The following is a 13,622-nucleotide window of genomic DNA, read 5'->3' on the forward strand; positions in this document are numbered from 1 at the left end:
CCTTTTCGGTGCAGACAGGCTCAAACTGTCAAAATCTACTTTGCACATCAAAAATAAAGCGACTGCAGGTTTGACAGAGATAATCCCACTGTCTTGTTCTTGTTTTTGTTTTTTTAAGATGGACAGATCTCTATTTGCAATCAAGATCAAGCAAAGAGAGAGAGTTACCTTAAATGCATATACACCTGATATTTACAGCTAACCAGTACATGGTTCAATTTAAAAGATATCCATCAGTCAGTGATGCACGGTCTAAACACCAGAGTCTTTTCTGTGACACGTCTTGGTAAGAAACAAGCAGTTTGATTCAAACTAAGAAGCAAACTTAAGGTCGTTCAGATCCGTGTGCTGTACTCACTCCCCGGGCTCTGTGACACATGGTTGTCCTCCGACTGAGATCTGTGACCCTTGTGTGGGCAGAAAGGGATGTAACGAGCCCAAGATTGAGATTGGAGGTGAGAAGTTATGCCAAAAGGAAGATCATACACCTCATCAGTTTCCAAACTGCTGCTAGAGTCTTGAAGATCCACGTTTTCCCAGGCTAAGAGGCCACGTTCACGTTTAGTCCCTGAATGGTATGAAGAAGGCTGTTAGTTGAATATGCCACACCTTTCTTTATATGTACACATATACAGTGTAAAACAAGCTCAGTCACTGTTGATATGTCAGCTAACTGTCTCTGAAACGTGGCTATGCTCCTATATGTGTATGACTTTAAGCCGGGGTGACATACTGCATATAGTGTGTTTGAAGAAGATACGTTTGACTTCTCCATTATTTCCCAAAGCCACAACACATTGATCTGCATGTTTGAGTTGGTACAGATTTTATGCTGGATGCCCTTCTTGATACAACCTCCCCATTTATCCAGGCTTGAGACCAGCACTGGGGGCAGATTATTTGTGACCTCCTCAGGCTGGGAGAACACCAGGGAGCCACACTCCAATGTATATACTATTAGCTGTCGGTAAATTTGTTAATTTCTGCTGTGAGGTTGGCCATTTAACATGAGTGCCTATGAGGATTGACTCTCTTTTAAAGGGACTGCGGTCTTTTGCATTTCTCTGTTAGCTTTATTTATTAGTAACTCTACCATTTTGAATTGACACCACACAGGAAGTCTGTCATTTTTAATTGATTTTGGTGCCATTTTTGTATTATTCAGTTGTTTTACTTTTTCAAACTCCTCCTAGGGTTGTAATTGTATCAATTTCATATTTGGTTTGTCTAAACAACAGAGCTGGTAAATGTCATATTGCAAACTTTTTGAGTCTTTGTTGAAGGCGGTATTTGTGGCACTGTGGTGAATTTCAAACACTTGCCATGGAATTTTAATTTGCTGTCATTCACTTATAGATTGTTCAATCTGGCCCAGACTTCTTTCTGATATTTCCATATAAATGAAGATATTTTAATGGAAATATTTAATGGTAGTCATAGTGCCCACTTGTGGCAACAAGAAATGCCATGAGTTTTGTCCATAACATTTTGAAATTATGGCAATTATGAGATAGAGGTCTCAGAAACTCATGTAGCAAATATGATACAAATGGCATTAGGCTATAAGGTTAAGCAGTTAGTGGTACTATAATTTGAAAACTGAGTTTTCATCAAAGGATGGGACATTGGTGCCATGTTGAATTCTGATTTTTGGCAATGAAACAGGAAATTGCTGTTTATCTCAAGTATACATTGTCCGGTCAGCCCCAGACTTCACATGCTTGATAAGAGTCAGAGTCTGGAGACTCTGGAGGTCACACTTATGGCAACAGGAAATCAACAGTAGGTGATAATCATCATCCCACGTACATGAAACTTTTATTGGTGGTTCCATGCATGATATACAGCAGTGTGTCTTATAATTAGTGGTTATTCTCTACCACCACCTAGTGGGTGTGGTGGGTGGGTGGGTGTGTGGGTTCAGTAGCCAATTTAAGCAACAACCAATTAGCATCCCAGGCTTAAAACATCCACATAACCACATGAAACTCCTCATCTAAAGCATGGCTGAGCTGTAGCATGGCTCGACAGCAGCACCCCTGAGCATGCACTGAGACGCACTGATTGCAGCTTTAATTGTATTTATTACCTGCATTTACCAAGAAGTCCCACTGAGATAACTCTCTTTTACAAGTGAGACCTGCCCAAGGTAGCTGCGATAAAATCTACTATTTTTTCAGTCCCCTGATGCCATCTCTTCACAGGTCACAGTAGAAAAAGTAGAGCTATTACTAATATAATTACCTATACATTCAAGCATACACGCATGCTAAGGAGGCAACATCACAAAAGCAGGGCCATACGACTAGTATACTTCAATGATATGCTGGTATAAATGTATCTTAAATACATCTGTGCCATTTGTTATGAAAAGTCTGTATTATTCAAGAGAAGCCGTCCATTTCAGCTTACCAGGAATTGTGTTATCTAAGAAGAAGCCAAGGAACCCTCCTACAAACATATGAGTAGTCAACAATATTTGCAACACTTGATCCACCTCCTTGACACCTGAAAGAAAAAGTATCACAAAAGATTTTGGATGATTTGCTTTTTATTTAACATTAAAAACTATTTTTAGTGATATTTTCAATGGTGATTTTACCTGTGTCAAGAAAAGTTGGATTCTTCATGATCCAATTTGGAATAACAAGTGCAGAAAACATGGAGAAACCAAATATAAAAATATTCCGAGAAGAATTCATATCTGTGGACTGCCATGTAAGATGTGTCAGCAAAACACAGATAGTAGCAAAAATGTAAATGATTTAAAAAAGGATTTAGCACGGTTGTTTACCTGCAGATTAGAAATTCCAGCAGCTCCTATGACTCCAAACATGATCATGAACATCCCTCCAATCACAGGTGTAGGGATGGTTGTGAAGATTGCTCCAATTTTTCCCAGGATCCCCATCAAAATCATGACAAATCCACTCAGAAGAATCACTGTTCGACTGCCCACCTGTTGCCAAATGAAACATCATGCGGTTCATATGTTTTGCCCAGGTAATCAGGACTCACAGCCTCACTCATAAATTAGGTTTGCAGTCTTGATCCTTGTGCTGAAAGATAATAAAACTCCGGAGTGGAACATTTTATGCAATTAGTATTCACAGTATCTTACTCTGGTGATGCCGAGGGCTGCCACATTCTCACTAAACGAAGTAGTGCCATTGCCCGTGCCAAACGCCCCTGCCAACAGAGACCCGACTCCCTCGATACCGATGCCCCGATTGATGGCGTGCTTGGGGGGAGGTGGTGCTCCTGACAGCCTGGCACATGCATGGTAGTCACCCACAGACTCTGCCATGGAGCATATTATTCCAGCAATAATGCCAACCACACCTGCCAGGCTAATAGTTGGCAACCCCCATTTACCTGAATAGGTAGGTCAACAGTTAGGCTTGTCACTGCTGAACACGTCTGTTGGCATTATTTTAATTCCCTGTGAACTCACCAGGATAAGTAAATGTGAACCAAGAAGCCTCACTCACGACACTTCCCTTCACATCTGTGCGAGCCAGGTAGCCGTATTCATCCGGATCAGATGGCAGGACATCATAGATGGTGAGAAGGTAGCAGACTAACCATGAGACTGCAATGCCCAGGAGAATCTAATCAACATCTAACGTTAGTATTAGAGCCAGTATGTTTTTGCCACATCAAATATGAAATCGAATTTTAAGAGAACATACTGGCATTATCTGAAAGAGAAAGAACTTTGAGACATGCAGTTTCTTGATCTTGTCGTATGCAGGAACAGGGATTGGTATGCGGCGGAGATACTGAGAGAAAAGGATGATCAGCACTGTGGTCCTGTGCATAGAAAAGAATAAGCAAAAGGTGAGGATGTGCAAACAAAAAAAACAACTCAAAAACTCAAAAAACATCAACACAAACTGCTGACTTTAACTAATTTAATTGCATGTAAAATTCCCATGTCATTTTGTTACCTAAGTACAAGTTGTTACATTTTATGGAATATAGTCGAATGAAATTACTTGATTGTTTGATACCAAACAGATTTTCCTTAAAGATTTTTGTATTTGATTAAATAAATCTTTGATTTTTTAAAAATATTTCAGTGCATTTTACTCAAAATTATTACTTCATATTTATTGAGTGTCATTGGAAACCCATATGGCAAAGATATATATAAATCTTATGAAGTTTGTATCTGTCTTGTGTGAAACTTGTATGAAAAGCATACAAGAGTGAAAACAGATACAAGATCCCTTGAAAAATTATATAAATGAAACTTGTATGTTTTGAAAACTTACTAAAATAATATATGAAAGTGGCCACATATAAGCCTTAGATGATTCACTATATGAAGTAGGCCACATCTGATGCAAGTCTTTTATAAGTTTTTACTATTTCTTTTCCATATGGGAAGATACTGGTGATACCGCTGTAGACACCAGCATGTTTAAATCACTAGCTTTTGGCTGTATGCTAAACCACGACAAGGCAGAATTTACTTCCTGATGTAAGTCTAGACTGTGACCTCCTGGGATGAAAATCTTCAAACCCATACTGATGCTTCAGAATGGTTACATACATAGCAGAAATGCCCCAGTGGCTGCCTGCCTTCACTCCAGCTGAGTCGTACAGCGACAGGCCTATGAGTGACACGGTTGGAGCAATGGTTAAGGGGCCAATGAAGCGCATGAGGAAGCCGATGAGGCCAGAGAAACCAACCAAGACCTGGAGGAGAGAGGCCACCATAATAGAGCCCTGCAGCTGTGGACAGGAACATAGTGTTCAATAACATCAGTATCAATGTCACCGTGCTTTCTTTGGCTGAGTGATAGACTTAAACAATGAGTACAACTTGTTACTTCCTGGAGTGCAAACCACATGTGTTCACTGAATAAATCATGAGCTCTGCAGAAGTGCTGTTATGTTTTTGTTAGCGTGCTTTTAAGCGAAGATTTGGATGCGCAGAATTTGCGTTGGCTCACTGTTCTCATGCGGGTCTGCCACACTTCTATGAAGACAGGTGAGGAGGTATTGACCAGGCTGGCATTCTTGGTCCAAGCTGGGCATTCCCAGTCTGGCATGGACAACAAGGCCATGGCTGGGGTCACCAAGGCAAATGTACCTCCCTGTAGGATGGGAAGCCTAGAAGTGTGACATAAACAGTAATAACTTTCAGATAAACAGACAATTAGTTAGACCCATAGTTAGCACATGGTACGCTAACAAAAGAAGACAGTAGGCCGTTAAGCACAAGCTAGCAGATTCAATTTTCTTTTTAGTAAGCTTGTTTGTTTTTAGCCTAAATTATGCAATACTGTGCACAAAAAAGTCATTGTACGTCTTGCTAACAGCCCATAGCTTTGTGCCCTATAGTACTGACATGGTTGCATGTCCAGAAAGACAATATTAATAATATTTGGCATAACAGCAAGCTAATGCCATAAATAGAAGCTATGTAGCGAGATTTACTACAAGCACCAATTGATGCCTGCTTTTTTCTTTTTGTTGTTATTTAATAATCTTTCTAATTCAGCTACCTTTCAAACTTAACATGTATTCGTGTCATAAGTACATTTTTTTTATTAATTCCTGTCATAAAAATGTGATTGGCCTTTAGTAAAAGAAACAAAGTATCTATGTAAGTATTAGAATTTTACTGAATTTTTGAACATGGTCTTGCTCATCCACGGCAGCAAGATCTTGTGCAGACAGAGTTTGTATTAACTATTAAGTCAATATCAGGCCATCCCTAAAGGATACAAAGCAGCGCAATAACCCAGCAGCAGCACTATTACCTGACACCGAAGATGACCTGCAGAATCGTGCACAGGCCAGAGACGAAGAAAATGTTGTTAATGAGCTGACTCTGGGTCAGGCTGTCATGCTGCAGACATAGGCCCTCTGAGAGGATGAGAGGGATGGAGATTATCCCACCAAATGCTGTCAGGTAATGCTGTAGAAGAGACAAACAGTGATGATGATGACAAAATGATGGCACTGATTACACTGTTACCAACATTAGTGAAACAGAGAGAGCAGAAGGCCTATAAGGCATCCGTGTCGCTTACAGTATGGGGTCATTTTCTGCATTTGTACAAAAACAAAAAGAGGTTGCTTTTAGACTCCTTAACTGCTGTTGTGATGTTTACAGTTGGATCTCTGTCCACCACTACACTTTCAAAAGTAAGTGGACAACCTAATGTAATAAGAAATACAAGGATTGTGTTTAATACTTGAAAATCACTTGCAGTTACTGACTGCCTGAAGTCTAGAACCCATGGATATCATCAAAAGCAAAAATGTTCTCCCCTGAGACACTTTGCCACAGAAAAATATCCAATTTCTTTACCTTTTATGTCATTATTTGTTTACTCTGTGAAGTGCTCGCCAATCAGTTTGGCAGTATTTGGTTGAATCTGAGCAGAGAGTACAGCCCTGTACACTTTACAATGCATCCTCCTGTTTCTATGAGCAGTCACATCATCAATAAACACTAGTGACCACTAGCAGCCATTCATGCACGTGCCTTAACATTAGTTCCACCATACTTCACAGATGATGTGATATCAGCTGCTCCTCTTGTTCTTCATATGTTTTCCAGAACTGTTCAGTCTCTGTTAGATGTTTAAGTCTAATCTGTCTGCACCTTTTTGCATTTACATTCATGAAGAAGTCTCACAGAGGTAAACCTACCTCATTGAGAGTGTTCTTAAAGTTCTTTTTCTTAACCATGGAAAAAAAGTCTCGTATCGTGCACTTTAGTTGTCACCTGTGGTCTTTCAGGAATTTTGATGTTGCTGAGTTGACCTGTGCATTGATTCCTTTTAAGATTGTTGTGACCACTCCTAACGTTTTTGCTTTCTCTGGTTTATTTTGAATTTTCAGCCCAATTATAGAATTTTTTATTTGCAGAAACATGTCTTTGGATCTCATTTGAGAGGGAAATTCTACCAAATCTAAATCCAGCCCTTAAACTGCTTGCTAAGTGGCTGTCCAGTTACTTTTGACCCTCTGAAAATAGGGGGCTCTGTCATTGTTCAAAAACTTTTGGATCTGATTATAAATGACAGATAAATGGATTAAAAAGACAACAATACACTAATCACAAGATTAAACACACCTGAATGGCCAAGAAAATGCACAGGTACCAAGGTGGAACATCAGTCACACAATAGGTCGGTTTATTTCTGTCTCCATCTGTTTCAGACGTTTTACACGCCTTTCCTTTGAGGTGATCATTAATTTGCTCATCCATCTGTAATATCATAGAAAAAAAATCAATTTAAAAATCAGTACAAAAAAATCAGTATGCCAAAATAAAAGGAGATGAAAAATCATTATCTCAGGACTAGTTCACTTCCAGTTTATATAAAAACAGGGAACAAAAATTTTACTGAGCACATACAGTGCTTTAAGAAATTTATTATTATAATTGTTGTTTCTGTAACGGTTAATCCACCAGCATGTGCAAGCTCTATAACTGTAATAATAGTTTTGATTGTAAAATATAATTTTAGTTATCCATTAATTTTGAAATTTACACTTTTATAAAAACAAAACAAAACAATAAAACAGCAAATCACATGATCATTTTTCGACTAGGATGCTAAACAGATGAAAAAATTAAATTATTTTAGTTTTCAAACAAAGTTTTTTGACAGATGCTAAAATGTGTGAATTCTCGTTTTTATGACAGGTGGTCCAATAAATTTTTTTAAGCACTGTACTAGCGTAATGACCTGCCTTCAGCTGCTTTTTATGACTTGTAAATATTCATTATTTAACACTGAATCATTGAATAATTTGAGGTTTTATGTGCACGTTCAGGCAGAGAGTAGATGCCATAGAATGCAGACTCAGACATTTTAAAACATTTTATTTCTTTATTGGACTCGTATGTTTAAAAGAAAATACCATTTTGTGTATTGTGTGTGCTCTAAACTGCAGCAAGCACTAGTAGGTTGCAAAACTTTCAAAACTTTCTCACCCTTTACTCCCACTGGATCACTTAGGACAGAGTGCAGCTCTTATTGCAGTTAAAGGCAATCTGAACGTTTCCAGGTGCCTATTGATGCTGACCTTATTTAGAAAGAATGCTCAAAGAAGCAAGCAATGGTATCTTTTACAAAAATACGTTATTGTACTCACATCAAACGCAAGATTGTCGAGTCCACTGCTGTCCATCCCAGAAGCCATTGAACTTTCAAAATGAAGTAGATTTTCTAACAAGAGATGAACCGAACTGTATGTACAACAATGTACTAACAAGCAGTTGTTACATGTTAAGGAGCCAAAGGTGGACAGGAAGTTGTAAAGGTGTCTTACTGGCAGTGTCTGCCTTTCAGAGTATCACATTTATAGCTAGTACTGTTATGGTCATCCCAGGACTAAGTTCAGCTGCAGGCAACCGTGTTAATTATTTTTTAACCATGTGGACTTCCTAGCGCTAAAAGTAAGTTAGGAGAACAAGGTAAATAAATGACACTGACTATTGTATTTGGTCATATATTATCCAGTTTCTGTGAGTTAAAAATTATGCAGACTTTTGCTTTCAAGGTCTGGTTTCACCCCCCTTTTTGCTCCTGGACATCAGCTAATGGGAATTTTTGCCCAATCGTCTAATTTGGATTTCCTCACTGCAAAAAGGTCGGGTCAAATCCACTGGGCGATTGTGGAATTTGCATGGTCTCCCATTGTCTGCATGGTACTCTCTTCAGAGTGCCAGGCCACTGCAGAGGCACTCTGAAGAGAGTACCATGCATGTTATGTTAATTGGTTAATTGTCTGTCTCTCTGTGTTAGTCCTGCGACTTGTCCAGGATGTCCCTTAGCTCTTGCCCTATGACAGTGAGGATGTTGTGACACTGAATTGGATAAATGGAAGAAAATAAGTGAATGGATTTTATTTACATAGATAATCTTTAACTGCATTCATGGCTTGTGTTCCAATATGATAATTTAATGCAAAAAGCATAAAAATTTAAAAGGTTGACTTCCAGGCACCTAATTTACTCTAAATAATCGTAAAGTCCAGTAAAAGCTTTGATAAGTTGACAGAAAGCAATTTATAGTTTGTAGTTTATATATCAAGCAATAGTGATAAAATGTTGTATGATTATAGATGGTGCATGATTGGGGATATACTTCCCAGCAAGGAGAAAGAGATGTGAGAGAAATGTGGCCATGCAGAGCTGTATGTCCTGCTGTATTCTTGCTGTATGTCAGCAAGAATGCCTGAAAACTAATAAACTAAAAATCCTGAAACTTGGTGGAGAGGTGGAGTGATGGTTCAAAGATGAAAGCGTCCAAATACATAACACCAGAGGCAGATAAAAAGATGGAAAACACTGAGTCTAGGCTTGGGGTCTCATGCCTTAAGCAAAATATACAAGGGAAAAGGTAAGAGGCAAGGTCCAAACATCCCAAAGCACATGACGCATGAAACTTTTAAGAGGCAAAGTATGAATTAAAGTAAAGGATATTCTAAAGTCATACACAAGGAAATCTACAACAGAGAACATGAGGAAATAAATGTATAAATATAAATGTAAATGGGAGGTTCAGCAGTGAGTACGAGTATAAAATAAATCTGGCAAATTTGAATATGAGTGGGTGCATGAACTCACCAATCATAACAATAAAACCACTTGTGGGTGGTAGCAATCCTTTGCAGGTTTTAGAGTGGGGCCTTATCATTGCTGTAAGTGGGTGTGTTTGTTTGACAGTAATGTTCAGCTATGCGATATCAAAGTAGCATCGACCTAAATACCAGCACCCGATGTAATGTTTCCCAGTGCAATATTAACAAGATGACACTGTTCCCATCACCTCTCTGAGGGTTTAATGCTGAGATCAGAGTACACCGAGGTGAATGATTGTCCGATTAAACTCATGACGAAGAAAACTCACGGGAAACGTCAAAAAATTAATATGTCATAGACAGGATATTTGGGGGAGGACTGTGCGGCTTTAGTGTCTCAGTGGGTCTGGTGTTGAAAAAACTGTTTTCTTTCTTCTTTGATTTGCTGATTTCATGTTGAACTCATAGATAACACTGACAGATTCTATTTGATGGCTTATAGTTTCCATGTGAGACTTCTATTACAGACTATTACAGGTTACAAAATTGTTAGATAAAAAGATTCATGCCAGCAAGCACTCTTTCGTTTTCCACAAAGCAGTGAAGAGAATGTGAGTGTTGATTAATGTGCTGAGCCAGGTATGGCAATATATTTCGGCAATATATGTCACTGTCATCAGATGAAAACAGACTCCAGTGTCCAGTTAGGTAACAGAAATGATCTTATCAAGCACAGAAAGAGGGTCAATTGCAGTGCTGTGCTTTGTCTCTACAGCAGCAACATTTAGGTGTTTGATATGAGATCATAGCAACCCAGACTCACCTACTTTCCAAAGCTAATCCATGGCGAGTTCACACAGTTGTCTCACCTATTCTGACTGAGCTGAAGCAATTACACTAGCAGAAACAGAACTACGGGATAATAAAACCAGGTCCACCTCAAAGTCAAGAGAAATCATTTTACTGGGTGTAGATATTTAGTTAGCAGCGCCACAAGCAAGCTCTTTGCACTTTGAGATAATTCTAATATCTGTGTCTGTGCTCGCAATGTGAGCTCCGCGAGCACAACGGCACTTAGAAAGTCATTTATATTCTAAATTACTCTTTGCAGAACACCATGCTTTAACGTCACTGGCTGCGATACGGCAAATTATTAACACCCTGCAACATTTTCATATGCAGTGCCCCTTTATCATTTTGTATCATTACCAGGCAGATTAATTTTTTATATTCTGAGATTAGAAAAGCATTTCAGTCAATTTGTGTGGATAGAGCAAGTAAAATATGAGCTCTTTGATCATTAAAACACTGAAGTATTTTCTGTAATGCGTTTTGTTGCAAGTATTTACAGTGGGGGGAATTTAATCCCCCGCTGAATTTTTAAGTTTGTTCGCTTGTGAAGAAATAAACAGTCTCTAATTTTTATGGTGCTTTCATTTCAATGGATGCAGACAGAATATAAACCAAAAATCCAGAGAAAAAACATAACAGAAAAAGTTATAAATTGATTTGCAGAATTTGCTAGAACTCTGGCTGCCACACATTGGTTGTATGCCCATTAAAATCAGTCATCCAGTCATTTACAGATACTCCTAATCTCCGTACACAGAATCAGTTTCTTCCATTCCAACCTCTCCAGTACAATGTGCAAGACCAAAGAGCTATCAATTATTTGGCCATGGAAGAAATATCAAATGACCATCACTTGGCCTTGGTCTGAAGATCTTGCTTCATGGGGGTGAGGATGAACATGAGAAAGATGGAGGATCAGCCCAAAGCCTGTTAATGATCTGAAGGCAGTTTGGATCAGAGTCACCAACAAAACCTTTGTTAACAAACTACATTGTAATGGACTGAAATATTGCTGGTCTTTGTGCTCAAGAAGACACAAATGTACACCTGTTTTATGAATGATTCTGAGAAGGCTTGGGAGCCAGTGCTGCTTTCAGATGAAACCAAAATCGAGCTCTTTAGTATCGACTTGACCCGCTGTGCTTGGAAGAAGAGAAATGCTGAGAATGACCTAAAGAACATCTCTCCACAGTAAAGCAGGGAGGTGGAAACATTATTCCTTTGGCTGTTTTTCTCCTGTGGGTACAGGACGCCTTCACTGTATTGAGCAGCCATGTAACATAAAATCTTGGATGAGAACCTCCTTCTCTCAGCCAGAACACTGAAGACGGGTTGTGGACTAGTCTTCCAGCATCACAGTGACCCAAAGCATGTAACAAAGGCAACAAAGAAGTGACTAAAGAAGAAGCACATTAGACTCTTGGAGTGGCTTAGCCAGCCTCCAGATCTCCATCCTAGAAAATCTGTGGAGTGAGTTGAAGCTTCAAATACCAAGGATTTAGGGTGTTTCGGTAAAGAGTAAATTATCTCCCCCACTGTAGTTGCAACAAAACACTTGCAACAAGATGATGACCAGACACACATCATCCTGTGTTGTATGATGTTTCCCTGTTTAAAACGTGACAGCTGCAGTGATGCATCTACGTTACGTTCAGTCATCGGTTAGCAGTGACGTGACTGAGACTCGTGTTCACATTCATGCATGCAAATCTGCTCTCATACTCATGATGGCATGTTCTGGAAGGAAAAGGCTGGATGCAGAAATGTAAACACATGGCATAGAAACAACAAAGGAAATGCAGCTAGTGGACTTTAGGGCACACACACAAATGCTTCATGTCATATTTATTGATGCAGCAACTACACTCTCAATGAGCCCGAGGGAACACATAAAGAATGTGCGCTCTCTTTGAAACCCTCTGCAGCAGTGTATGTCACCACGGCTGCATTGTATATAATCAGGCTCATTTTCATTGTATCATTTTTTTTTTAAATTTCATAACTTGCCAAAAATACTTTTGGACAACATCTAAACAACTTAGACTATAAAGTAAACATGTGAAACAGGTGAAAATGATTTTTCAATATCCACGTTTATAGTGAGTAGGGAAGACAGCTAAAGCAGATGACAGCTATCATAAAGTTCACTTTATTGTTTTAATCCCCTGCTATCATTTTCATGCATCTTTGTAGCTGTGATAGTGAGCAGTGAGTCATTCATGTCTTCCTCAGACGGGCCGGTAGACACTGACCGAGGACGTGCGAGTTATACGTCAAACATGCTGCGTTTCTACCTGAATAAAATCAGATAATCAGATTAATGGCTGCCTTTCTCATACATCGTACATCTTGAAATCGCAGATCTTTTCAAAGTAAACAAGTGACAGGATCACTCTGTTCAAAAGTGAGTTTAGGGAAAGAAAAGGAAAAATACAACAAATTACCAAACTACCAGCGTGAGTGCCCTTGCTATGAGGCAGACTTAATGATTAAAAAAACCCCATTTTAAACACAGACCTTGTTGTGAAGATTACAACTGTATATACAAATTTTTACCTTAAATTTTTTTTATTCAAGTATGTCTCATTTTCTTTTCCTTTCTTGTGCATTTTTATCCATGTATGTTGTTTTTCCTGCATCAGTTTTGATAACCGGGGTTACAAGCATATTTACCGTTTTTGTTTATTAAATAGCATAAATCACAATAAAACGCATACATAACACTGAATTATTGGTGTAAGTGTACAGTCACAAGCCAGCTTGTTTTCATATTAGCTTCTGAAAGGCTCTTTCTCAGCAAGTGATGCACTTTCATGAGAAATTTTTAAAGTAAGTTTTCCTTACTCAAGGACTAAAAAGATGAAAAAGAGAGAAACCCTCTTTACCTATCCTTGTCTATGGTTAACTTATCCAATAAACTCAATGCATTTGGGCATATAGACATGGTCAGAGGGACACACTGAAGTTTAAACTGAGCATCGTAATGGGGAACAAAGGCGATTTATGTGACTTTGTACGTGGCATGGTTGACTTTGATGGGCTGGTTGGAGGATTTTAGAAACTACTGATCTACTGGGATTTTCAGCACAGAGAATGATCCGTAAAATATAGAAAATACCCAGTAAGTGTTAGTTCTCTGCGTGAAAATGCCTCTTCGATGCCAGAGGTTACAGGAGAATAACCAGATTGCTTTGAGCTGATAAGAAGGCAAC

The 13,622-nt window shown here is 38.8% G+C and overlaps 1 protein-coding gene across 1 annotated transcript; it reads right to left on the reverse strand.

Annotated features, from left to right (window-relative positions):
- Positions 1-335: 335 nt before the first annotated feature.
- Positions 336-8,175, reverse strand: LOC134643531 (solute carrier family 23 member 1-like). The gene is made up of 12 exons (XM_063495946.1): positions 8,128-8,175; positions 7,100-7,234; positions 5,775-5,932; positions 4,962-5,121; positions 4,559-4,740; positions 3,693-3,813; positions 3,455-3,611; positions 3,122-3,375; positions 2,795-2,959; positions 2,603-2,711; positions 2,413-2,508; positions 336-568 (listed from the first exon to the last, which is right to left on the reverse strand). The coding sequence occupies exons 1-12, from the start codon at positions 8,173-8,175 to the stop codon at positions 336-338; spliced, it is 1,818 nt and encodes a 605-aa protein (XP_063352016.1).
- Between the last annotated feature and the right edge of the window lie 5,447 nt (positions 8,176-13,622).

The sequence above is a fragment of the Pelmatolapia mariae genome, linkage group LG15 (assembly GCF_036321145.2).
Source record: "Pelmatolapia mariae isolate MD_Pm_ZW linkage group LG15, Pm_UMD_F_2, whole genome shotgun sequence".
Classification (NCBI taxonomy): domain Eukaryota; kingdom Metazoa; phylum Chordata; class Actinopteri; order Cichliformes; family Cichlidae; genus Pelmatolapia; species Pelmatolapia mariae.

Bases quoted from the DNA above. Each gene is read 5' to 3' on its own strand.
- LOC134643531 (XM_063495946.1), bottom strand. From the start codon at position 8,175: ATGGCTTCTGGGATGGACAGCAGTGGACTCGACAATCTTGCGTTTGAT. The intron at 5,933-7,099 runs GTGTGTTTAATC...TCTCTTCTACAG, and splicing joins GCATTTTCTTGGCCATTCAG to CATTACCTGACAGCATTTGG. The intron at 5,122-5,774 runs GTAATAGTGCTG...TCACACTTCTAG, and splicing joins CAGGTCATCTTCGGTGTCAG to GCTTCCCATCCTACAGGGAG.